General features: G+C 43.1%; 1 protein-coding gene and 1 pseudogene across 4 annotated transcripts in view; one reads left to right on the forward strand and one right to left on the reverse strand.

Moving 5' to 3' along the window:
- The window catches only part of MPPED2 (metallophosphoesterase domain containing 2), a 176,443-nt gene extending 162,040 nt beyond the window's left edge, over positions 1-14,403 (forward strand). For all 4 annotated transcript variants that reach the window (XM_004755903.2, XM_004755902.3, XM_004755901.3 and 1 more), the window contains exons 5-7: positions 6,399-6,514; positions 10,047-10,160; positions 12,995-14,403. In XM_004755903.2, coding sequence (XP_004755960.1) covers positions 6,399-6,514; positions 10,047-10,160; positions 12,995-13,113 — 349 coding nt within the window. In that variant the 3' untranslated portion in view covers positions 13,114-14,403. The remainder of the gene's footprint in view (positions 1-6,398; positions 6,515-10,046; positions 10,161-12,994) is intronic.
- LOC123387779 lies at positions 5,045-5,162 on the reverse strand (annotated as a pseudogene).
- Positions 14,404-24,836: the final 10,433 nt, after the last annotated feature.

Genomic DNA, 24,836 nt, shown 5'->3' on the forward strand with positions numbered 1-24,836 from the left:
AAAAGTCTGGAGCAGGAGGGCCTCTTATTTGATGAGCTGAAGCTTGGGAAATTCTAGAAAGAAAAAGTAACATGAGCGACTGTGTGTGTGTGTGTGTGTACGTGTACGTGTACGTGTGGGTATACACCTACACGTATATTGCTGATATATTTTGTATATAAATTAAAAGCCGCACATTAATACTTTGTGCCAGTATTCTGCCAAAAGTTTTGCAGAGGTGATCTCACTTTACCCACATAGGCAGATACTCTGTTTCTGTTTGAAAGATGAGGAGACGGACAAGCCAGTAGACCTGGGACTTGATTGGTCTGGGATTCCATAATCCATGTTCATATCTCCTACCTCCATAACAAGTGTGGTAAACAGAACCCCCAGGTCCTCGCAGCTCTAAGTGGCACAGCCAACATCCCAGCTGTGAGCCCTTGCACGTTCCCCTTCACACCTTCCATGTAAGCCCACCAGGCTCCCAAGCCTTAATCTTTGCAGGAGGTACCTAGAAGTCTATTAATAGCAATCTTGAGTCTTTGTGATGCAGCCTGACCAGGGCTTGTCTGAACCTGGGGAATTTGTAGACATTGACCAGCAAGTACCAGGGCTGTGAACCTAAGTAGCCCATGTGAGCAGAACAGGACCTTCTCTTTTCCAAATCCTGCTTTCCTGGGGCGTGCCCAGCCCCCACTGACTTGGGTAGGGGAGTGTAAACAGTCATTCACCTGTCCTAATCTCAGATTTATGGTCCCGCAGCTCCCTTCTGCCCGCACCACAGCGCTGTGTACTGCAAACACAGATGACCTTTGCAGCGATTGCATCTCAACCCAGTTCCATATAGAAAACCTGTTTTGTGTTGACATTGTTGGGAACAAGTTCTGCCTACATTAACTCCCTTAGCACCTGCCCCTGGACTTTTGGCCCTGAGAAGCTAAGTGCCCCTAATTTTGAGAGCAAGGGGGAGGGAGCCCTGAAAGCACCCGCAGCTTCTGTCCATCTGAGTCTTTGGTCCAATGGCTTCAGGCAGCCCTAGTGCTCCCCTTCCTTCCAGAGTTTTCTAATCCTTCTCTGTAAGGGGATGGGTTGCGTGTTCTGATTGGCCTACAGGCAATAGGGCGCTTTGTGGGACATTTTCTTACAAGTTGGTTCCCATGTGGTATTTGTTAGTCACAGCTAATTACTTAGTCCTTGGTTGAGGCAATAGACATTGTTCCCCTGGATGCCTCCCCCACCTCTCCCCCCTCATCCCCCATTGCTACAGAACAAAACCCATTGTGGGGCTCTGGAGGTTGACTGTGCACACATTTTCCAGTGAACCCCTGATGGGCTCACTGCTGGGGTTTCATGTTTCAGGTTGAAACTCAACTGGATAAAGCATTATTCATTGATACTGACACATTTGGTCTCTGCTCTGTGCAGCTATTTCTTCCACACTGGACTTGGTCCCTTATAGGCAATTTTGGCAATTCGTTGAGAGTGAGTCACAGTATTTATTTAGAGCATGGATAGTCTGCACAGACTTAGAGAATGTTAGGATTTCTTGATCACAGAAGGACCATCAAGTGCCGGGTTTTGCTGGCTTTGCTTGGAAGCAGAGGTCAGAATGGAGGAGGGAACTCAGGGAGTGAGCAGGTTCAGAGCTCCTTCTTTCCAACCCTCCAGCAAGAGCACCCCTGCTTTGGGTGTGGGGCTCCTGCATGAGATTTCTGCAACCTACAAGCAGTCCTAAAATCCAGTAGTCAAATCCATGGACTCATTCATTTTTCAGATGAGGAAAGTGGCCTACTGACCATCCCTCTCTTATCAGAGGTTCACGTGAGTTTATAAATGGATGCCAGAATGAGAATTAGCACATATGTCTCTTCTGTGTGCCCCTGTTTATTAAAGCCATGCTGGGTTAATTCTGGCACACATCACTGGGCTGCTTTCCCGATTCGTTGGCCATTGTCTTGTGGAAAAGGCCTTATTTGGAGGATCTAAAGGAACAGAAAATATCATAAAAGCCATAATAACATCATTGAAATCACATTTCATTTTTGCTCAGAGCCACTTCGATCACACAATACCACAGCACCCCCTGAAGTTGAGCAGTGCACAGCCTAAGCGACTGTATGGAGCGACCCTGTTTTTACTTTACAGGTGTGAAAGCCAAAACCACAATTGGACTAGAAAGTTTCAGTTCAGACTTGTTCAAGGGAACTGAAACTTTCTAGTTCAAAGCTGGCTTTGGAGCCGGCAGATCTGAATCTTGAATCTGGGCTGGCTACTTAACCAATCCTAGGAATATTGACAAGTTACTTGATATCACTGATCTTCAGCTTTTTTATCTAAAAATAGAGCTGGCAGTACTCACAGATTATTAATAATAATTCATGGATTGTTATGAGTAATTAAGTTTAATAGTCTATATTAAAACCTCTGTGTAAAGCATATCAGGGCCTGGATAAATATTCCTTTTCTTATCATTTAAATTCTGTCTCACTTCATACATGTCCATATTGGCTTGAGTCAAAATGAAAGCCAGATATTTTTAAAGTTTACCCTTAACTTGGAAACTTCTGGATTTTGTCACAAGTTTAACATTAACCAAATAAAATTTGGGGTATCCAAAAACAATGGGCTTGTCTTACTCTTGCAAAGCACTTATAAAACTGAGCACTTCCTGGGGGAATAGGGCTGTGGGTTTCCCGAGAAGCCTCTGCAAGAGAAAATGAGAAAGACTGAAAATTGAAGTCTTATTCCTATGACTCTGGAATCCTCTGGGATGACCTGGGGGTCCAGAGGCTGACTGCCCTCAGACAGACTATGACAGTGAAATCAGAGCTCCTCATTGTACCAGCTACTTGGGTGTGCTTGGGACGCTTTCAAGCCTTCTTTATATGCCATTCAGACAGGAACCATAGGCCCAGAAGCTTGTTTTCAAAATCTAGGAAAACAGATGTTTTTGCTTATTTTTCTCTCTCTCATGCCAAAATGCTCACTGAGTTTTCACTGGGTTTTGAACTTGCCATTTTTTTTTTCTTTTTACTTTTAAGACAAATCATGGAAAGGGGTCACTGTAAAATGAACGGGAAGGGTGGGCATCCCAAACTGGGAAAGGTCTGTTTCAGACTCTAATGAAAATGTTTAAGAACCTGAAGGTAGGAAGTCCTAGAAGATAAATGGACGCAAGATTGGCTCATTGAGCCCTAAGAGGGTCTACCTCACGTTACCCTCAGGCCTGCGATGTCTGTGCCTCCCTGGCAGCCTGGGTTAAGAAAGCAAGTGCTGCCTTGTCCTCCGAGGAAACCAAAAACACAGCGTCTAGCTGAGCAGCGGAGCATGGCTGAGAAGAGCTGTGCTGATTGGCTACACAGGGGCTAGGTGGTGCGCTAGGTAAGACCCAGTGTCGCATACAGCTCCTGGAGGGTAGAGACGGCCCAGACATTTTAGCCACTGTATCAGTGTCCTGTTGGCTGCTGTAACAAATCACTGCAGGTTTAGTGACTTGTAGCACCTATTTAGGATCTTCCAATCGGTTGGTCAGAAGTCTGGCTAAACTCTGGATGTCAGCAGGGCTCTGTTTTGTTTTTTGTTTTTGTTTGTCCGTTTGTTTTTCTGGGGGCTCTGTGGGAGAATTCCTTTTCTCTCCTTAACTTTTCCAGTTTCTGGAGGCTGCCTACATCCCTGGGCTTGTGTTCCTCCTCCTTCACGTGCAAAGCCAGCAACAGCAGGTTGAGTCCTTATGTTATATCACTTCGTTCTTCTCTTCTGGTCCCTCTTCTGCTTTGGGCGACCCATGTGATTCCCCCCATGATGATCCAGGATAATCTCCCCCATTTTAAGGTCAGCATGATGAGCTCCTGAACTCCATCATCAGCATCCTTAACTCCCTTTGCCACATAGGGTCATAGATTCACAGGTTCCAGGGATCAGGACATGGACTTCTTTGGGGTGGGAGTGGGGGTGGACATAGTTGCCTACCATAAGTACAGAGGTCATTTTCACACTAAATATGACAATTTTATGTGTCAGGACTCTTTCACTTGTGGAAACAAAACCTAACTCAAGTTAATAAAAAGGAAAATATTTTATTAGCTTAAATACTTGGAAGGAAATGTATGATTGGCTTTAGGTACAGGTGGACCCATATGTCCAACAAGGTCATCAGGTACTCTTGTTTCTTTGCTTGGCTTTTTTCTTTCTTTCCTTTTTTTTTTTGGTAATGGTTTGATTCTCAAGCACAGGCTGTCTGCATGGTGGTCAGCCAAAGCCCCCAGGCAATTCCAAGCCTACAGAGTTCTCAAGACCTAGAATCCCAGAGAGGAATCCATGACTTCTTCACCAGCAAGAGCCTGAGGATGACTCCCAGCTTGGCCATACGCACATCCCTAGACCAGTTTCTGTTCAGGGAGATCCTAGAGCAGTGATGAGCCAGCCTTAGCACAGCACATGTACCGAGAGCAGGAGGGAGAGGTTCTGCAAAGAAAATTCAGAGGCCATTACCAAAAGAAGGGTGAAAGAGCTGGGCAGGCAGACACCACTGGTGTCCACTTCACGCTCTCATTGCTGGATTTCAGAACCATGTGCCTGATCCGAGCTCAGAGCTCATTTGGCTTGAAGCAACAAGACACTTAAACTTAAATGAGTACCGAAGAAGCTCACCCAGGGCAAGTACTATGTCAGAAGAGGAGTTGTGTGATAGCTGAGAGTATATGGGTTTTGGAACCAGATTGTTTGGGCTCATATCCGGTTTACTGGTTGTGCTTACTTAAGCTCTCTGCGCCTCAGTTTCCTCATCTGTAAAATGGAATTAATACTAATAGCTACCTCATAAGCTCGTTGTGAAGTTTAAATGTGTTAATACAAATAAAGTGTTTAGAACGGTTTCTTGACACAGGGTATGCCCTTGGCAATTAATAGCTTTGAAAGTTATTATTGTTACTCTAAGTAAACCCCTGAGGATGACTTAGGAACTTGGAAAATAATTATAGGAACCAGGTCAGATACTTTCTTGCTTTCACTTTTTCTAGCTGGGGCCACACAGTCTGTTATCTCTGGAACTTTCTTTCAAGCACATCAGTGGGAACTGAGGTTCTCATTTGTCTCCCATCCAAGTACTAACCAGGCCCAACCCTGCTTAGCTTCCGAGATCAGACTAGATCGGGTGCGTTCAGGGTGGTATGGCCGTAGACTGAGGTTCTCATTTGTAAGATGAATTTTCACATGGTTTTCAGGTGCCCTCCTTTCATTCTGTCCTTTCCTACACCAAATGAATGCTGCGTCCGTATTTCTGAGTTCTGAGTCTTGAGAGAGTCTGATTATCTGGCCTGTGATTGGCGTTAAGTAAGAGTGCAACCTCGTTTGGTCAGTCAACAGCCCAGGCTGACTTGGACACAGGGTCACCTCTTCGGCACGGAAGAGCCAGCTTAAGTCGAAGAGGAAAGTTCAGCTTATCCAGAAAACTAACCAGCTTATCTTTTGCATGTATGCCTTAGCAAGTGGGAGTTTTCCTACAGGAGGGGAAAGAGTCGTTTTTAAAAAATAAAGGTTGTAACTAGATGTTTGGGAGGACAGCCCTGGGAACTGCTTTGTTCTGATGTGATTTAGCCGGTAGCATCTGTAGAGAAAAATTGGTTATTCTCTTGTTATTATAAATGGTAGAGGCATGTTCAGCACCAACTAGAGATGATCACAGGAGGGACCCAAACCTATTCACTTCTGCATGAAGCGGTCAGTCTCAGAAACTCGCTCCCAGAGCAGAAGTTGTCGAGAGGAGTGGACTGCTTCCGTTCCCTGTCAGAAGAGCGGATTCCAGAGTGACCCCCAAATCTTCCTTTTGATGACAGGAGGAAAAGCCCACCTTTGCTCTTTGTTCCCTGTCCCCCTGTCAGAGCCCCTGTATTTATTTCAGCTTTCTCTGTCCAGCGTATTTAGAACATCTCCGTGTATAGGGATTCGCACTCTGCCTTCTGACCACCGGCTTTTTCTCCAGGGGCGTTAGTAAGAAGGCTCCTGGTGAAGCAATGTCACAGTGTTCGGGGGGGAAGGCGTCCTGATAGAATTTCTGAGCTCTGAGATACTGCAGGAAGGGTGGAAATGCTTTGGATCGGAACTAGGCATCTGAGGAAGCATGGAGATTTGGGGGAGAAGACAAAGCATTGTTAAAATGTTGATAGAGGTCTGCTGGGAGAGTCTCCACTGTAGAGACTCATGTGCCCCTCTCTGGTTGAACAATTCGGCTCCACACTTGCTTTCAAATGCCTTGGTTTTGAAGCCGTCAACAAAAAAGCATCCTGCTGCCAGGGCCAGCCATCAAAAAGAGAAAAGAGAGCAATGCAAACCATGGGGGGAGTGTGCAAGAGAGAAATATCATAGAGCGGAAACGCGGCTCTGCTGGCCTGATACCGTGTGCATTATCTCCCCCAAAGGACCCCGTGGTTTAATGGATGGGGCTTTAACCTGCCCAGAGGTCAGTCTCTGCTGGACAAGTGGAACCTCATCCCTGAGGGCATCGACATCCTCATGACACACGGACCTCCTCTAGGTAAGTGAAGCAAAGGTTGTCCTTTTGTCATAAGGGATGCCTTTTTTCATAATAATAAAGCATAATAAATAATGCTTCAGGCATAGAATCCTTTTCCTTCAAAAAATAAAAAGCGAACACAAAAAGAAAAGTCAATGTCTTTAAAAGAAACCAGTATGATAATTAAACTCAGCAGTTCTGCTGGGCTTACAGGTGTTCTTGAAATTAAATTTTTTTATTTCGTTGAGTCAGGGAAAATCAAATGAGTGTGGAGCACCACAGCCTTTTGAGCTCGATCATTTATTTTAAGAACTGTACTCACTTAGGAGTGAGGGAGGTGTGGTGGGGAATGGAAGGAAGATACAGACCTCCCAGTCACAGGGCTTGTGAGGGAATGAAATGACGGAAAATACTTTTGTTTAAAGTAGCTCCTTTGGGGTGCCTGGGTGGCACTGTTAGTTAAGCATTTGGCTCTTGGTTTGGACTCGGGTAGTGGGATTGAGCCTCACATCGGGCTCCATGCTCAGCGTGGAGCCTGCTTGAAATTCTCTCTCCCTCTCCCTCTGCCTCCCTTTTCTCTGTCTCTCTGTCTCTGTCCCTCTCTTTCTCCCAGAGATAAGATAAAGTAGCTCATTTTCCTTTTCCATATAATAGTAAGACCTAGGAAGTCTTTAAAAGTTTAACACTTGACATTGGGGAGGGTATGTGCTTTGGTGAGTGCTGTGAAGTGTGTAAACCTGGCGATTCACAGACCTGTACCCCTGGGGATAAAAATATATGTTTATAAAAAATAAAAAATTAAAAAAAAAAAGTTTAACACTTGAGCTGATTCTATGAGCAAAGAATTCTTTTTCTTTTTCTTTTTTTTTTTTTTTTTTTTTTTAAACCTAAGGTGTTAAATAAGGACTTATGTTGCACGTTACTTAGAGACAGTCATGCTACAGAATCCTTGAGCCCACATCTGGTTTAGATCACCAGCATGCTTCAGAGATGCCTTTATTTATGAAGATTATGGCCTAGAAGATGATTCTTTGACTTATATGATTATCTTTTAATTATTCAAGAACTTGTGATCTCTTTGGCTTAACCACAGAACATTTTTCAAACGTGCCTATCACCCTGGTCCCCATCTGTCTGGTATCTGTGAGGCCAAGACCCTTCCTGTCCAACAAAGGTGTCCTCAAGACATTAAGATACTTCACTTTCAGTAGGAGAATTTCCTTTTTCTTTGATTGTGGTAAAAAACACATAACATGAAATCTGCACTCTTAATAAATGTCCACATGTACAGTACTAGCAAGGTTTGGTTTGGAAAAAGGAAGAAAATACAATTATTTTCACAATTTTTCCCTTTGACTTGGGTTGTTGTCCATATCACTTCCCTCCTCTGTCAACTTGAAAAATAAGAAAATCTAACTCATGTCCCCTACTGTGAATTTAATCTTTGTCAGTATTGTTTCCTCCAACCCACGGAGGGCTGCTTTCCTTCTCTTACCAGGGGAGTGCTCTGTGTTTCACATAGAAATAGCCAAAGAGAGGACCCAGGTACGAGTTATGGTGGCATATTTTAATGATAGGGAGAAGCAAGAGAAGAGAAGCCTGCTTTGTTGCAGATAGGGAAATTGTCCAGATTTGCACAAGATCTAACACTTCCTGACTTTTTCAATATCTAAGATTCACCATCCCCATGCTTTTTTCCCTATTTCATCCCATTCCATCCCATGTTTTAAAAGATTATACTTACCAACAACACGTATCATCCGTAATTCATTGATTTCCCTATTTTGCAGTCATTAGAGACTAACTCCTGAATGGCTAGCTAAATATCTGATCAGCATGAGTTACCCATCGAGACCTACAGAGAGAGAGCATCCCAGCCAACTTGATCCTTTTACTGACTATCCTCCTTGGGGACAGACATGATTCCCCTAAGGTTGTGTATTGTAAACAAGACTGGGATATTCTCCCCACAGAAACGTCCACATGACTCCAGTGTTATCTGGAACACAACTTTGGACAGAACAGTTGATTGACAGATTCATCAAACCACTAACTTTGGTACAGGAGCCAATGGCAGTAGTAATAAGTCTGAATTCTAGCCTCCAAAGAATTCAGACATCCCAGGAACTTTCCACAGGGAGCCTACCATCCCTTTCTCTGTAGCAAACATGGAGTAATCTGGAGAGGGTTGTGCATATAACAAAGTGAGTTCTTCCTCAAGGGGTTCCAAAACAAAAGGTCAGGCAAGGTTTTCACCAGGTGAGGTTGAACCTTAATCAGCACATTATTGGGATTCTTGTGAAAGTGCCAGATTGGGGTGGGAGTGAAGATGGGCCCCACTGAGGAGGAAAGAGACTTTACTCTATGAGTCAAGCTCTGTGAGACTTTACTATTATGGTAGAAACAGGCTGCCTTCTCAGGTTGATTATATATAAATTAGATATTTTCCCCCTTCGAGAAAAAGACATCCATGAGGGAATATGCCAGAATATGCCAGTCACTGTGGATTAAGGATTTTTTTTTCTCTGATTAACAGTTTTGAAACCCCTGGTGGAAGTTTCATGGGGCCCCCATTTTCATCTGATGTTCTTTCCAGCCTCTCCGGCCATTCCCCAACCCCCACCTAACATATTTGTACAGAGATGCTCTATTTTCATTTCTACAGTTTCTTCAAGCAAAGTGGAACGAGCTTATCTGTCCATTTCTCCCCGATCATTTCTAAGTAGCAGAAATCCCCTAATGGAGCTATGGTCTGGATTCTCCCAGATGACGATTTAGCTGTTAGTCCCACCTGCCTTCTTTATACCCATCCTGCTGAGGCGTATGGGTTCCATTTTGACCATCATGATTCAGATACCTGACTTGTGCTATAATTGATGTCCGTTTTTATGGATTTTCTGCATTAAGCATGGAAGTAAGCGGCTTTTACTTTAAAGGTAGTCAATTAGCCCCAGCTTACGGGATGCCGCCATGAGGTCATGTTGTTGCCTATTGTTAGAGAGGAGACCGGAGGAAGAGCAGGACATTTCCATGATTTGGTCAGCAGGAACCACCAAGGGTTAAGAGCTGATGTATCTAAGCAGGGCCAGGTATCTTGTGACCAGTTTACGGACAGCCCCTCCTAGCCTGTCTTCTTTGAGCCATCTTAGAAGTAAACTGCTATAAGAAAGATATAATAAATGAGAAAGTAACTGAATTGTAAAAGAAAGAGATATTGCAGGAACTGCCGGGAATACATGTCATTAGGCCCATGAAAATTTGAAATCAGGGCCGCATAAATCAAATCCCTTACAGGGGGAAAAAAATGTTAATTAACAGAAAGAAAAAAATGGAAACCAAAAAAAAAAAAAAAGAAGAAGAAGAAGTTTCAAGAACCTAAAGAAGACAAAGTGACAAGTGAAAAGTTCCTTAAAAGCCATTGTGAGCTTTAATGGAGAGGCTAGGATTACAGATAATGTAATAAACCTTCTGTGAGTTATGGCTTCCTGAAAGTCTAAATGAAACCTTACCTGAAGAAGGAAAATTAAGAGTATTGATTGCATTTTGCCCATAGGTTTTCGAGACTGGGTTCCAAAGGAGCTCCAAAGAGTGGGCTGCGTGGAGCTTTTAAACACCGTCCAGAGGCGAGTCCGGCCCAAGCTCCACGTTTTTGGTGGCATCCATGAAGGTAAGATCAGAAGAAAGGCATTCATGAGATCCATGATCTCATTCCAGAGTGGGGACCTCGGCTACCCTGGGAATGACTGGAGCAGTGGGCTTTTTACCAGCGACAGAACCCTTTTATAAGATGAAGCATCAGCACCTGCCTATGACACTGTTGTGTGTTTGTTTGTTTTTTTAAGATTTTATTTATTTATTTGACAGACAGAGATCACAAGTAGGCAGAGAAGCAGGCAGAGAGGGAGGGAGAAGCAGGCTCCCTGCTGAGCAGAGAACCTGATGCGGAGCTCCATCCCAGGACCCTGAGATCATGACCTGAGCCGAAAGCAGAGGCTTTAACCCACTGAGCCACCCAGGTGCCCCTGATGCGTGTTTTATGTGGAGCTGTTCTCTCTGAAGCAGAGAGAAAGTGGAGAGAAAGAACTAGGTTTGGTTCACCCTATGGAAAGCCCAGCACTCCCCCAAGGCAACTTCTAGAATCTCAGAGTTTCGGGGAAGAATGTTCACTAACCACCAATGGAGAGCAGACTTGAGGTCAAAGAAGTACATATTTTTTTTTCTTTAAGATAAAAGAAATGGGCTAGATATTAGACGAAATAACTTCCGTGGCCTCTTTCTGTCTGTAAATACTGTGCTTCATATGGAACACACGTGAAGACCCAGGAAGACAAGGCATTCTCTGAAACAGATAACTTGAGACATGCAGTGAAGGTTCTAGAACAGAAGCGGCAGGAACCTGCACACTTGCAGGTAGTTGTTTCCTTACGAACCTCCGAAAACCCTTTCAGACTTCTCAGAAATCATCAGCACTCTTAGGGTCAGGCTGAGGCTAAACAGAATAATTTAATCTCGCCTTCACGGGAACTGGTCCAGTTGCCTCTAGTTCTGCCTTTCACGGTGAGCTGGAGTCAAGTTCACAGAACCGGAAAGCCTCCCAGGAAACTTGACGGTTCTAGGTTTTGTCTTTCCTTCCTTTTTTAAGCGAGGGTTTTTAGACCCATACGAAGCTGTCCTTCAGCAGGCCTTCGATTTCCTGGCCCTACCGGTCTCTCCCAGTTCCGGGGTTTTCCGGGCCGTGGGTGCGTTTACATAGGCAGCTGCTGTATTTTCTCCAGCGCCCCCTTACAGCTTGTCCTCCACAGTCATTTATGAATCAGCAGGTGAATTGCTGAAGCCTCTGTGTCTGATGAAATGAGAAAACAAAGTGTGCTGTTCAAAGCCCACAAATCCATTGGCTTCTGGGTTAGACATGGATTTAAAAGCATTATGTATTGAAAATCATCCTACGAATGCCTGAGAAAATCCAAGGGCAGGCACCAGCCGAGCGCATGGAATGCTGGGGGGCAACTTCCCAAGAGTGGGCATCGTCCTTCCCTGACCTTGAGCCGTGGTCCCAGAGAAGGGGGGACTTCTCTAAGGCGTGGTACAGGATTGGGAGATGGGGTGGGGGATGGGAGCACGCGTCTCACCAGCATTTCTGGGGGACAGTGATCAGGCTTGAATTCCTGCAGCATGCCTACGAGTTTGTATGTCATCCTTTTTTTTTTTTTTTTTTAATCATTAATTAGCTTTAAGCTAGCCAGACAATTGGGGAATTCCACTGAAGTCCCAAAATAATAAACTTGCTTAAAAGGGAGGAGATCATATTCAAATAAACTTGTCTCACTTGTATTCACTTAAGACAGCTGAAGAGGGCAGAGAGAGGGCAAATACCAACCTCTTGATGGAGAGAGATAACAAGACTTTATGACCCCAGAACTAAACAGTGCACATTTTAAATGCCTCTTTTCTTTTCTTAAGAGATTTTTTCATTGACCCTCATTAAGCTCTCCACAGGCTTACTTGGGCACATTTTAGCAAATAGAAAGAAAGGGAAAAAAAAAAAAAAAGGAAAGAAAAGAAAAGAAAAGGAAAAAACCTCAGCTATTTCTGTAAGTCCTGGTAATTTAATTTCTCACGTGCATATTTTTCTATTCCACAAGAACCTGATACCAACATAGAATTACAAACTTAATTCTAGAGGCTCTAAGGTAGGTCGAAGGTGTCCAGGGAAATGTGCAAACTTGCAAACATGCTGAAAATGTCAACAAATTAAAAATTATAAACGGGAGTTAACATACCGAAAACCCAGAGAAACTTTCTTAGTTTCCTTCCAATAGGTCACGAGAGATTTATGTACCGCATGCAGGAAGCTTTTTTGCTTGAACCTCTGGTGATGTCTCTGCAAATCACTGGGAAAAGCGATTACTTGACTTATTTGAATGAAACGGAACTCAGTACCAAAGCCACACAATTCGAGGGAGATAAGTTCTGGTATTGTTAACGTTCACTGAGGCCGTTTAGAGATCATCTCCTAGATAAGGAAGCTGCACACCTACCCCTCCTAGATCCCGATGCAGGGCCCTTTCCCTCCACACCTGCCCCGAAGCCCGTGTGGGGTTTGGAGGTGTGTACCCTGAGGAATCCCTTTCGGTACTCTTTCTGTTCCTAGAGCTCAATAATTAATGCGGGCTTTGAAATGAAAATCATATTTTAAAAAGAGGGGGGAAATGATGTTTTTTTTTCTTTATTCACACTACGAAAGAAATCACAGTCTTCCCTGACAAATCTAAGGCTTAAGTAGAGAAAAAAAGAATCACTTTGCTTTGAAGTGAGGATTCTCCCTTTAAAGAAAACAGAATGTAATTGGAAGGCAGCTTCCGAAATCGGGGGAGCCTTCATTGAATCTCATCTCGCTGCCCACTGGCAAAGATTTTTTTAGTTTTCCTTGCGTGACAGCTCACCACTGAGTCACTCTCATTTGTATCTATTACAGTAAAGCATGACACTCTGTCTCCACAGGTTACGGCATTATGACCGACGGTTATACAACGTACATCAATGCCTCAACGTGTACAGTCAGCTTTCAACCGACCAACCCTCCAATTATATTTGACCTTCCAAACCCACAGGGTTCCTGAAGCTCCGAAAGCCCAATTGGAATGTGAGGGAAGGTCTATAAACTGCCATTTTTCTAATTATAAACTTACATTCTCTTACTTGTTTATTTCCAAATCCTGTGAGTTCTTTTTGTAAATTACTGGAACACAAATGACGCTAGAGGTTGTGCTTCTCCTTTATTTTATTATTATTTTTTTTTTTAAATGGGGCGTCCATTCGAAATGAAAGGAGCATTGTGAATTTGTAAAATGACTTCCGTTTTCTCAAAGGCCACGCCATTGTAAAATGTTAGTATTCGCCAAAGGACAGCCAAGCTTTCTTTTTAAAAAGGTGATGAAAGTCTTATTTTAATATGCTTTAAGCTGGAAGAAAAAGAAAAAAAATAAAAAAAGAAAGAAAAACAGGTAGGTAGTGTTTAAAAAACCACCCAGATTTGCACAACTGTTGAAGAGTATTGTTTGAAGTGTTTTATTTTTTGATGTTTTGTTGTTGTTGTTGTTTTCTTGGTAACCCTTCTTTTTTGCAGACATGGCCTGGATTTATAGCAATCTTTTCAGCAAAAGTAGGCGTGGAAAAACTTCTCTTCACACTCTCACGATAAAGAAAGCTGCGTCCAGGGAAGAAAACGGCCCTCGTTTAAAGGATGGCTTAGCTCGTGAGATCTGTACTGTGGTTCTACAAGATCTCATTGTTTGTTTGTTTCTTTTAAATTATTTTAGCTTTAAAAATATGGAAATGGAATCTGTCAAGAGCAGATATTTCATACAGTTAAAAAAACAATTGAGCGTGCAGACTCCTTTTCAGTATGGGTTTATATATATAAATATTTTTTGTGTATTATGACTAAGTTAGGAGTTTAATATTGCCAAGGACAGTACAACTGCAAAGGGATGCTTTATAGCAGGGCATCAGAAGTCCGAAGGGGCTGACACATTGTCTCAGAGCTCAAGGTCTCAAAGAGCTTGAGTTAAGTCTAGGTACAGTTGCAGGCATGTACAGACTTACGTGGATGCAATGGAAGGTAACTAAAATAAGGCTTAGTCGTCCTTTATATTTAAATACCCTGAATTGTCTTCTTACTTCCTCTCCCTCCCCCCATTTTGCACTGTGTGTCGATGCAATCTTCGCTAGCACAAAATATTGTCGCTAATAGTCATTTCTGTTTTCCCATTGTAAATGCTGTTGAGCTTTATTCTATTTTATGTTATCTTGTTAATGAAATTTAGGAAAGCAGTTGTTTCTTTTAAATTTATTGTGATATTCTATATCTAGCGGCCTTTATATGCAAATAAAATTGCAAGATTTTTAAATCTGTCCTGTTTGGAGGGTTGGCTGGTAGCAGGATGGTGGTTTAGTCCTGGGGAAGGGGTCGGGGGTTATTCATATGCAACATTAGTGCTGCCTTCCAGAAGAATTAGAATAAGTGATTTTTTTTTTCTGATTTTCAATAAATTTTTATTACCCACCTTTCACAGGCCAGCAGGTAGATCGATAAGGCACTCAGTCTCCTCTTTCCTTCCACCACACCGTCATCTCTCTTGCCGTAGGCTTCAGAGGGTGACTATTTCGTCTTGACCGTTGTGATTTCTGGAGGGAGGGTCACGTGCAGTGGAGGCTAGGGATGGGTTTGTGGTTGTGTGCGTGCTGGGGAGAGGGTGAACCAGTGGGTAAGAGAGTAACCACTCCTCGGTCTCGTTTGTCCCCAGGAGCTGTTACCGTTGCCTCCTCGCTGTCCTTTATTTATGTCCGTCACTAAAATGTTATGGCAGCCAGGAGTCAACAGGCACAATGGGGTGTGGTAAACTAAATAATGTTTTCTGTATTTTCTCTGGAACAGCCAGTGAAGAAATGCAGCATGATCTCAAAACCGCAGTATAGCCCAAAAGTCTACATTCCGGTGCCCATTGGATCGTATTCTGACAGATCTTCCTTTCCTCCTTCTGTTGTGGACTCTTTGGTGTAACTGATGAAAAGAATCCTTGATTTCAGTACCCGCTGGGTAGAGAGAATGTTTTAGGCCAGAATTCCTGCTCAGGCTCACGTGTGTAACCATCTTAATTGTTAATATCGATTAAGTGTCTTGGCTGCCACCCAGCGTGTGTGGTGGACACTTTGGTCTGAGCTCACAGAGCGGACACTTGACCTTCCCAAGCAGAGGTGGTCCATGACCACAGTGGCCATGATGGGCCAAAAGAGGTACTGTGAGAACTTAACAACCCTCCTCTGATCTGCCACATCAATAGAAGAAGGTGTTGACTTCAGGGCGCTTCCTAGGGAGCTGGAGTGAGAGTGAGAGTGACTGAATGGAAATTTCATCTGGAGCTAAGCTCAGACTTCTGGAAAAGCAGGCTTTCCAGGGACAGGGGGATGATCACGATGACAAGTGTGCGTGTACAGCTTTTGACAGCACGTCTGGACACAAACTAATTAAGCTAAGCACTTAACTAAAATTGCTTTCCATTGTGAGGGGGCAGGAAGCCGCCCAGCCCGCTCAATCTGCGGGGTAGACTGGCTCGTGGTCCAGGTTCATCATTCCATATGTATGAATAGCCTCCAGGAGGGCCAGGGTGACTGTCCAAAGGCCTGAAGCTTTCTCCACTGGGCCTTCTAACAAAGGAACATTGGAAATAGCTCTTACAAATTGGCACTTGCTGTCCTTTCATCACCGGGCACTCTGCTGAGCAGGTCTCCTATTTTGTTTCGAATCCTCACAAAACCCTGGGAGAGGTCACAGAAGCCCCACTTTATAGATAGGAAACCGAGGCTCCAAAAGTTAAATAAATTTCCCTAGGAAAGTGGAAGGTTCAAAACCAGGTCTGTCTGAATTCATAGCCCCGGCCCTTTTTAACACATGGCCTCTGGGACCAGAAAAGTTGAAACCCTTGAAGAGCTAATGAAAACCTGATATGGGCCTGGGGGCGTGTCTTGGCCTTCCTGGGGGAGCTGTTGGCACATCCCTCAGATTGGACCACATCTTCCCTGCTTGAGCCACAGCGCACGGCAGTGGGTATGAGCACAGGGCCTGGGGCCAGCGTGCCTGCCCAAGTCCGGGCTCCTGCGCGGACCGGCTCTGATGCCTTTGGCTGGATTCTTACCATCGCTGGAAAAGGGGGTTGAGGTTGATGAAGTGGCTGTAAGCTGTGATACAGGGATTACTGCCTGGCCTCAGTTTGTTACATACGGTCCCCCGTGCTGTCTTGAAATTCTCCAGGCAGGACCTGTCTGTTGCCTCCTCACCCTCAAGAGCAGCGATGACCTCATTTCTGAGAAAGTGTATTTGTTGGCATTCCTTGGAAACTATAATGAACCTCTTTCATAGGAATATGAAGAACCCCAAGGACGTTTGTGAGAGGCAGATAAGGAGGCCTGACTTTTCGGTGTGGGTATCCTATTTTGCAGATCCCTTCTAATCTCAGGAGAGGACTGGGTCTGTACTCCCTAGAGGTGCTTCCAGTGGCGCCCGTTGATCTCAGCATCTCTCACTCCTTGGTGTCTTTACATTCCATGTCCCCCTCTCCTTCAGGCTCAGGTAGTGAATTTTCACTCTACATTTTCTCCCAATCCCCTTTTGTCTTATAAAGATATTGTGGGGAGGCGGGGGGGGGGGAGGGTAGTTGCTGAAATCCCCTTAAGAGGCAGGTCACTGTTATTCTGACAGGTGGCCAACGTTAAGCCTGCCCTCATCTCCATCACTTAAGTAAATAAATACTGTGACCCAGGTCTTAAGTAGGGAGAAACAGAAGCTGGGAGGATTTGGGATTTGTCAGTGGCAGATAAAATACTTGCTGTGCCCACAATAATGTCCCCTCCCCCAGCAAGGCTCTGCTGCTCCATCAGACTGAACATCCATCTTTTATTTTGGTTTCTCAGTATCTTTTCATGCCCTTTTCCACTTTCCTAAAAGTTTTAATTGCTTTTCATTGAATTTTGAGACCAAAGTGAATTAAAGTCTACTTTTGAGAAATCGGCTATAAGCTGAGGCATTTGGAAACACTGCTGGGTAGGGAGCTGGAGGCATTTGGATGTGGGGAGTGTTCCAGGACTGGAACACTTAGTAGTGTTCTAGTAGTGTTCTTAGTAGGTGGCTTTATAGAAGGTTCCAGGCCCCCCTCTGGATGTCTGCTTCTAAATGCAAAATGTTTTTTTCTCCTACTTTGTGATGAGGTAGCAAGATTGCTGCCTGTGTGTCTGCTGTCTGACAAGGTTCTTCCAGAAGTTTAGAGCTACTTCCCCTTCCTTTTCAAGATGTCGTCTCTGTCTTTCTGCTCCTGTCCTATTTTTCCATGGACAAGAAAACCACACCGATTCAAAAGCCTCTCTGAAAAGCCTCCCTCTTCCCTGTCGCCCATCATAAAGTGAGCCTCTGTGACTCAAGAGAAGTTCAGAGAGGGTCAGTGGTACCAACCATGGTCACACAGCAAATCAAAAGAGATAGCCCCACATTGGCATTTGGGCTCTGAACTTTGAGCATGAACTGCTTTTCCAGTTTGACATTCAGGAATAACCAAAGATGGACAGATCAGTTTGGCCAGACATAACGTGATTTTATAGCAGGAAACAACCTGCCTATCTGTGGTTGATTATTATTAAACCCGATTATTTGAAAGGAACCTTAGTATCAGACTTCCAAGTGTTCCCATGAGGACTCACTTTCTTTCCTTCCAGCCAATCCACCTGTAACAACTCGGACGGGAGCTGTTCCTCCCACAAGAGAGATGTCCCTGTTTGTCACATGTTTTGACCTACATGTGTATGCCCAGTCTGGAAGACACTGGGTGTCAGGAAGAGCTCCTGACTTTGAGACAGAAGTGCTTGCTTTCAGATCCAGCGATGCCATTTCCCATCTGGGTAGCCTTGGACACACTACTTTACTTCTCTGAGGCTCAGATCCCACACCTGCATAGTGGGGGTAATTCCTACCTCACGATGGATTTATCGGCGTCCATATGATAATATCACTAGGGTCCTAGACCCAGGGAGCTATCATTATACATGGAGGATTTTATTATGCTGTCCATCACAGTTTCTTAAAAGAAAAAAGGGTTGAGGGTCAGGGTGCAAAAGGAAACATTAAGCTTATTTTTCCCGGTTATTCAGAGCCTTTCACGAGAGAAAGTGAGTTCCTTGAACTGAACAGAGTCAAGGTAATGAAGCTACAAATCCACGCCATACATACATTGAGCTCTTTAAATTCCCCCCATCTCTTGTCTCTCTCTCTCTCTTTCTAAACTACAAGACAAAGCATTTGTGGTAGGTTCTTCTCAACTCCTCCTTGTTTCCTTCCTGAATTAGGGTTGTCTTACAAGACAAAAGTCTTGAGGTAAAAAACCTTTCATATCCGAGAGCGTCTATATCTGGGTAATGGTGAGAGAGAGGAATGCATTTCCATTAGGGAGCATAGCCACAGTGGTACTAAAAGCACGAATAGACTAAACACGGAGAGGCAGAGAGCCTGTGCCCATCAATCAGCATTGATGTTTATGAAGCCACGGTTACTGTGAGATGCATCTGAGTGCTCTCAGAGCCCGCTTACCAAGGGAAGGGGCCTCTAATTTCATAGCCCATTTCTGCCATGACCTTAGTGGAGGACCTTGAGGACGGGTTGAAATTTTCAGTAGAAGCTTCTAAAATAGCAAATGACTTGGAACCCAAGTGCTCCAAGCTTGGGCTCAGCAACACGCCCTTGCACACATTGGCTTTAGCGCTCTGGTACCAACTACTTAATCCTCCAAAGGGACTCCTCTGTTTCCTGGAACCCTTCCCTGAATCCCCCTACTCATCCCCAGAACACCTCCTCTCAGTACTGCCGCATCACCCACAAACAGTGCCACCTGCTGCATGTTCTGATTGTCTGCCGCTGGTCTGCCACTGAGCTCCCGAGGTCGGCGACCAGGTCTCTGCTTCTGCACTGCCAGCATCTAGGTCTGAAGAAATGCCGTCTTAATGAACTAATCAGTGTTGGGCAGACAAGAGCCAGGTATGTGAGAAAGATGGAAATTAATCACAGGTGAAATCAACATATTTCCTGCACATTGCAGGCACCATGCTGGACCAGTAAGCTTCACTTGCCAGGCTCTGTTCTCGTCACCAAAGGTTCTTGTAATTTGGGGAAGAAAACAAGATATTGACACATGAGGGTAAATAGCAGTAAGATTCAAAGGATAGTTCAAAGCATCAATAAAAGAAAATCGGGGTCTGCGATAGGTTTGGCCACTTACGTGAGTGGCCATCGTTATGGGGAAGTGCAGGCTGGGGATTTACGTGTCAGACAAGCACTGGCGGTAACCTAGGAAGGGGAGTCTGAGTGATAATGATAATGTCAATCCCACGCAGCTTCATTCCTGGAGGAGAAAAACCGGTCTGGCCAGTAGCAATTCCAAGTGTGTCATGTAGCTGGTTTGTTTTCTTAATTTACTCTATGAAATGGTTTTCTCTAATGGCATGCCATTGACGAAATGCACCATAATGTCTCCATCCATCACCTCCAAATGCTTTTGCATGCATCAGTTGTTGACTTGTTTTCTCCCGTTCAGCACATAAATGAGAGGAATGATTTATCCAAGGCCACCAGTTACTCTTATATGGAATCTGAAATAGCTCTCTGGAGAAATACTGCCTTGTACACGTGTTTCTTTATGCGGTTCTCCGCTTGTATTGGAGGGTGACTTTGGCCTGGGCTGCACTGACATCCTTCTGACCAGTGTTTCCTGGGAAGCTGGTCCAAATGTCCACTGTGGTCTGTGACTCTTTGGATGTAAGAGCTTGGGTTCCTGTGGGTGCGACTGCTAGGGTCATGGAAGCCAGAAGCTTTGGGCTTTGAAACTGTGTGTGGGCATTTGCACAAGCAGTGATTCCCCCATGGGCTCTCTTGAACTCACATTTACCAGAAAGAGAAAAGGTGTTACATGCCTGAGTGAGGTTCCCTTCCTTCTTTCAATTTGTCCCACTTCCTTGAACTCCCCGTGCTCGAGACATCTGGCCACTACCCCTCAGTTTTGCATAGATTGGCTGATCAGAAATGCAAGATAAATAGGAACATCAAGATAATTCTTAACTGCTGAAGATTCTTTGAGAGAAGGCAGAGTGTGTAGCATTCTCTAAGATCTGGTAAGATCTGGTAGTGACTCAAATACCCATCGGAAGGGGCCACTCCACAAAGTTTTTGTTTCATTAGATGATGGCAGTAATGTCGATACACAGTTTGATACAAAGATAATCAGGTACTACAGAGATCCTGAAATGTTAAACACAGTACTCCTACTAGTAGCATTAATAAACGGTGGTGAGATTTGAAATACTATGTTTATCTTCTCAATTCTTAACTCAAAAAGTTGAAAAATAGAGCTTGGAAGGTTTCACCTGAGAAATCTACAGAATAAGAAAAATGTTACTTATCACAACTTTGTTTCTGCATTAATGTATCTCCCGTGAAAGTGTGTGTGTGTGTGTGTGTGTGTGTGTAACAATACTTGATTCAACAATACTATGTCCAGTGTATAACAAATTAGCCTTTTTCCTCGACTGGCTATATTTCTGGTTACCAATGGAATTGAAATAAGGTGTACAGAAGGATAAGAACGTGCTTAAATTGTTTTCTAAAGGATTAAATAACCAAAATAAAAAATCTGGAGCTAATCCTAAGACTGCTAGTTGCAGTGAGAACAATATGTTGGTTTCACATCTCACGAATGGAATCTGTGTGTTCTGGAAGGATTCAGGAACTGTGGATAGATGGGCATTTTATTTCTCTTGCATTTGCATTTATTAGATCACCTTCCCAAGGAACGGTGAGGCCTGTGAATACAGCATCCAGGAATTGCTATGAAATTAATTGAGTTTAGAGATTGTGCAGAGAAATGTGCTCAATTAAAAACGTGAAGTGGGAGGAGGGGGGAATGGGAGGAGGAAGGAGAGAAATCAAGAGATCTAGTTCTATACTCGGACAAACCTTTTAATTTCCCAGGCTAAGAGGTGTGACTTGTGTGACTTGTGTGTGTTTTCTTTCTCTAAACTATGAATTGTTATATTTATCTTCTCTGATGTTAGGACACCCTTGAACAAAGGAGGCAAGTGTGTTGCCTGGTTGTCTTATTAATAGGCGGTCTACTGGCTTTTATAGGGGCCCAGGAAATCTGGACCCCTTGTCGCAGTCTATATGTGATGGGTTTTTCCAATACAATCAACACAATGGCATGTGGGGAACTATTTTGTGAGGATGTTACTCTTACAGAAGACTTTTCCCAAGAAATAAATTCTGTATCTCTGGTGAAGTGACAATGTGCGGGCTATTCCAGCTCTACTTGTGGATTCAGCAGTATCCCATTTATTGATATGAATATTTATATCCACGCCAGTAGTGCTGTGATTGTTAGTAGTATTTGCAGGGAGGAGCTTGGCTAGGATGCTGAGGACATCACCTACTGTTTTTAAAGCTCAGCATTCTCAAAGCTATTTAAAGAACCCCTCCATCACCACCACCCTCCTCCACCCCCACCACCCGCAAATAATTATTGCTGACCTAGAGGCATTCTGGAAGGAGATGTGTGTTGGCCATTTTTTTTTCTTTTATTTAGTTCCCTCTCATCTGAAAGTTTTGCAAAATTATCATGGTCATTCTCTAGCTGAATCTATGTACAGCTGTTTTAGTTTGTTACAAAATGTTTCTACTGATCACCTGAAGTCAAAGAGATTCTGTTTTAGTCCTCATTCCTAGAAGAGGTTTGGAAGTGGGGCGACACACCCAGTAGATAACTTTTCATGCGTTTTCGTGGCCAGTAACATGTACCTCGGGAATATTAGATGGAGGTCAGGGAAGCAAATGCACCCAGCAACTAATATTTATCGTGTGGTCGCTCTGCATCACGCATTCTTTTGAGCATAAGGTTCAGTCCAGAGTTGGGCCAAAGTGAGGCTACACCAAACTCTTAACCACCTGGTCTGACCTAAATCAGAGCAAATGAGCCTGTTTCCTTCAGGTTACCTGTGTGAAAATCAGTGATGCTACTCCATTTTCTCCACCTGCTGTCCTGTAACGCACAGTCTCAGCTGTCTCCAGGAATTTTTGCAGACCATGGTTTATATTTTATAAGTTTTACTTTTTGACCATGATGTGTGTAAACAGGAAAACGTATCAGTAAATCCGTTTACAAACGTCTGATGACAAATACGTTTCATTGGAAAAAGAAATGAATACAAAGTAATTGGCCTTTGGAGCACGTAGTTAGGAGAGCATGTCTATAAGTCAGAGAGGTCTGGCTAATGTTAAATCTCAGAAATTAAAGTTTTGGGCCTTTTACATTTTCCGTGTTTGGATGGTATGTCTTAAAACAGGCTAATGAATTCACTTTCTATTCGTCAAGGTTTTAGGACTCTCTGACTAATGTTAGCATTGATATCAGCAAAGTCATGTTGAAAGGGACACAAATAATGAAGAATGAACTCTCTCTCCCAGGGGCCAGGACCCTGACTACTTTAAAATTTGGGACAGTTCCTGAATTTTCCTACTATTTTCGGGTGCCTCCTTTTTCTTCCAAATAAGTCAGCCAAAAACTTTCTCTCCTCAAATATGGCTCTATAACTACAAGGAAAGAATTAACTATAAACTCAAGACTTTTAAGTATTTATTTAGTACAGTGGTGAGTTTCAAGACTCTTTGTGAGGTTGAAATAGATTCTTCTTTTTTTTTTTCAGAAATTTTCTGTTTCTCTTTTTTTAAAAGCAATATGTTAAAGGTTAGAAATTATGGCCATAATTTGATATCTGTAATTTATAATCTTTAGCTGGTAGCTCAACCATATATATATATATATGGGTTTTTTTTTTTTTTTTTGAGACTCTACTGAGGTCTTCATTGCAAATGAAGCCTCTCTAATCTTCACCCATTGTCCATTTACACATGAGTAAATATGTTAAACTGTTCGTAAAATGATAAAATAATTCTGAAGATAAATGCAAAATGACTTCTACAAAGACACGAAACAGTACATTACATTCTACTCTGAGTCATGTCTGCCAGCATTCCAGAGGCCAGAGATTTGATAAAACACCAATTTAAAGGACGGGGGGAATGATTCCATGGTGAAAAATTCCAGTTCCTTGGGTTGGGAGTCTAATTCTGGAGGAAAGGCAAAACATACAGTTTTTTCTTACCTTTGTAATTCGGCAATTCTTAAGCTAATAAATTAGAGTAAGTGGTTAGTTTGAGACATGGAGAAAATTGGATACAGCATGAAAAATTAACAACAATGTTAATGAGAAAATGGCTTATAAGTCCTCTGCTTGAATTTAGTATGCAGAGTGATTAGGTCTTCATAAAGTTGTTTATTGTAGGAAAAAGTATTTGATCTCTTTTTAATGTTTCCAGATCCTGCCAAGGTCAAAGAAGACAATCTTTGCTTTGTCACATTATGTTCTGGTGTGAGGGTGGATAGTTTAATGAAATTGTTATAGAAGAGCCAGCAGCCAGTGTACATCAGACTTGTGTGTGTCACTGGGAGAGCATCTTTCACAAACAATTAGCTCTTTATAAGACATATGATAGTCCCCACATTTATCACATATGTCCCATGCCTCCTGAATAAAAACACCATTTGCAACCAACCAAAATTAATCTGGGTCCAACTGAAGAAAAGGAAGTCAACCCCTTAGTTCTTTGTGGGAAGTTAACTCTTTCAAGTCTGATACATACCATTTTATGCATTTTAGTGGGTAGACCTTCACCCATTTGTACTTCCAAAGAGCTGTTTCTGGTATTAAGAAAGTTTAATACATCTCTCTTGTCCAAGTGATAGTTGATACCCAGGAACCAAAATTCACTCCAGATGACTTTGGAAAAAGCAGGGGGGCAGGTAGGTACAGTTTAAAGGATACAGACATAATAAATAGAAAAAACAAACAAGCCTAGGGAAGGAACAAGCCAAGAATCTTCAGGCACCTCGGTAGTAGTTGTTCATGGATCCTTTATCTGATGCTTAGTTAAAAAAAAAAAAATACTAACTGATCAGCTTCTTTCTAGTCAATGAATTGCTACTGTGGGTCATGTGCATAACCCTGATCTAATCAGCAGTAGCCAGGGTCACCTAAGACCTAGAGCTGCCCCTTTGGCAAATGAGTGGAATAGATTGAGTTTATGTCAGAGCATTGTGTTAATGGGGACAAGTATTCATTATTCTTGTCCAAAGCCCCACACAATGTCAGCCCTAGCACCTTACAATAACTCATTGGTGTGACCACAGAGACTGGTTAGAAGATTATCAGTGAATTGAGGCAAATCTATCTCTGCTCTAAAGTGGAAAAAAGCTACAATAATTTATAGCCCTTGATGTGCCGATAGGAATAATAGTACCATGTTTACCTACAAGGATAATGACTTATTAAGAAACCCCCAGCTCAGTTTTCCTTGTTTCCTACAAATTGGAGAAATGGGTTGGTCAAACTCAAAGAATGAATTGTACAAGCTAACCTATGAAGCATCTCTAGTAAGACGTTTGGCCCTGCCTATAAAGACCCATAATAGATTTTTTAATTACATGGTTAGGCTAGGTCACAAGGAATGGTGAGAAGACAAATCTGAGATAATAATGGTGGTGAATAGCTCACATTTTTAGTATCATGTTTGGAACATGGGATTTGGGGTCAGACAGATTTGATTCAGGACAGGATTCCATCACGCAAAATAGCTGAGAGGTTTTGATCAAATTTCTTAATCTCTTTAAGCCTCAGTTCCCTCATCATTAAAATGGGA

This window comes from Mustela putorius, unplaced genomic scaffold, assembly GCF_011764305.1.
Source record: "Mustela putorius furo isolate JIRA1106 unplaced genomic scaffold, ASM1176430v1.1 tig00003859_pilon_pilon_pilon, whole genome shotgun sequence".
NCBI classification, from domain to species: Eukaryota; Metazoa; Chordata; class Mammalia; order Carnivora; family Mustelidae; genus Mustela; species Mustela putorius.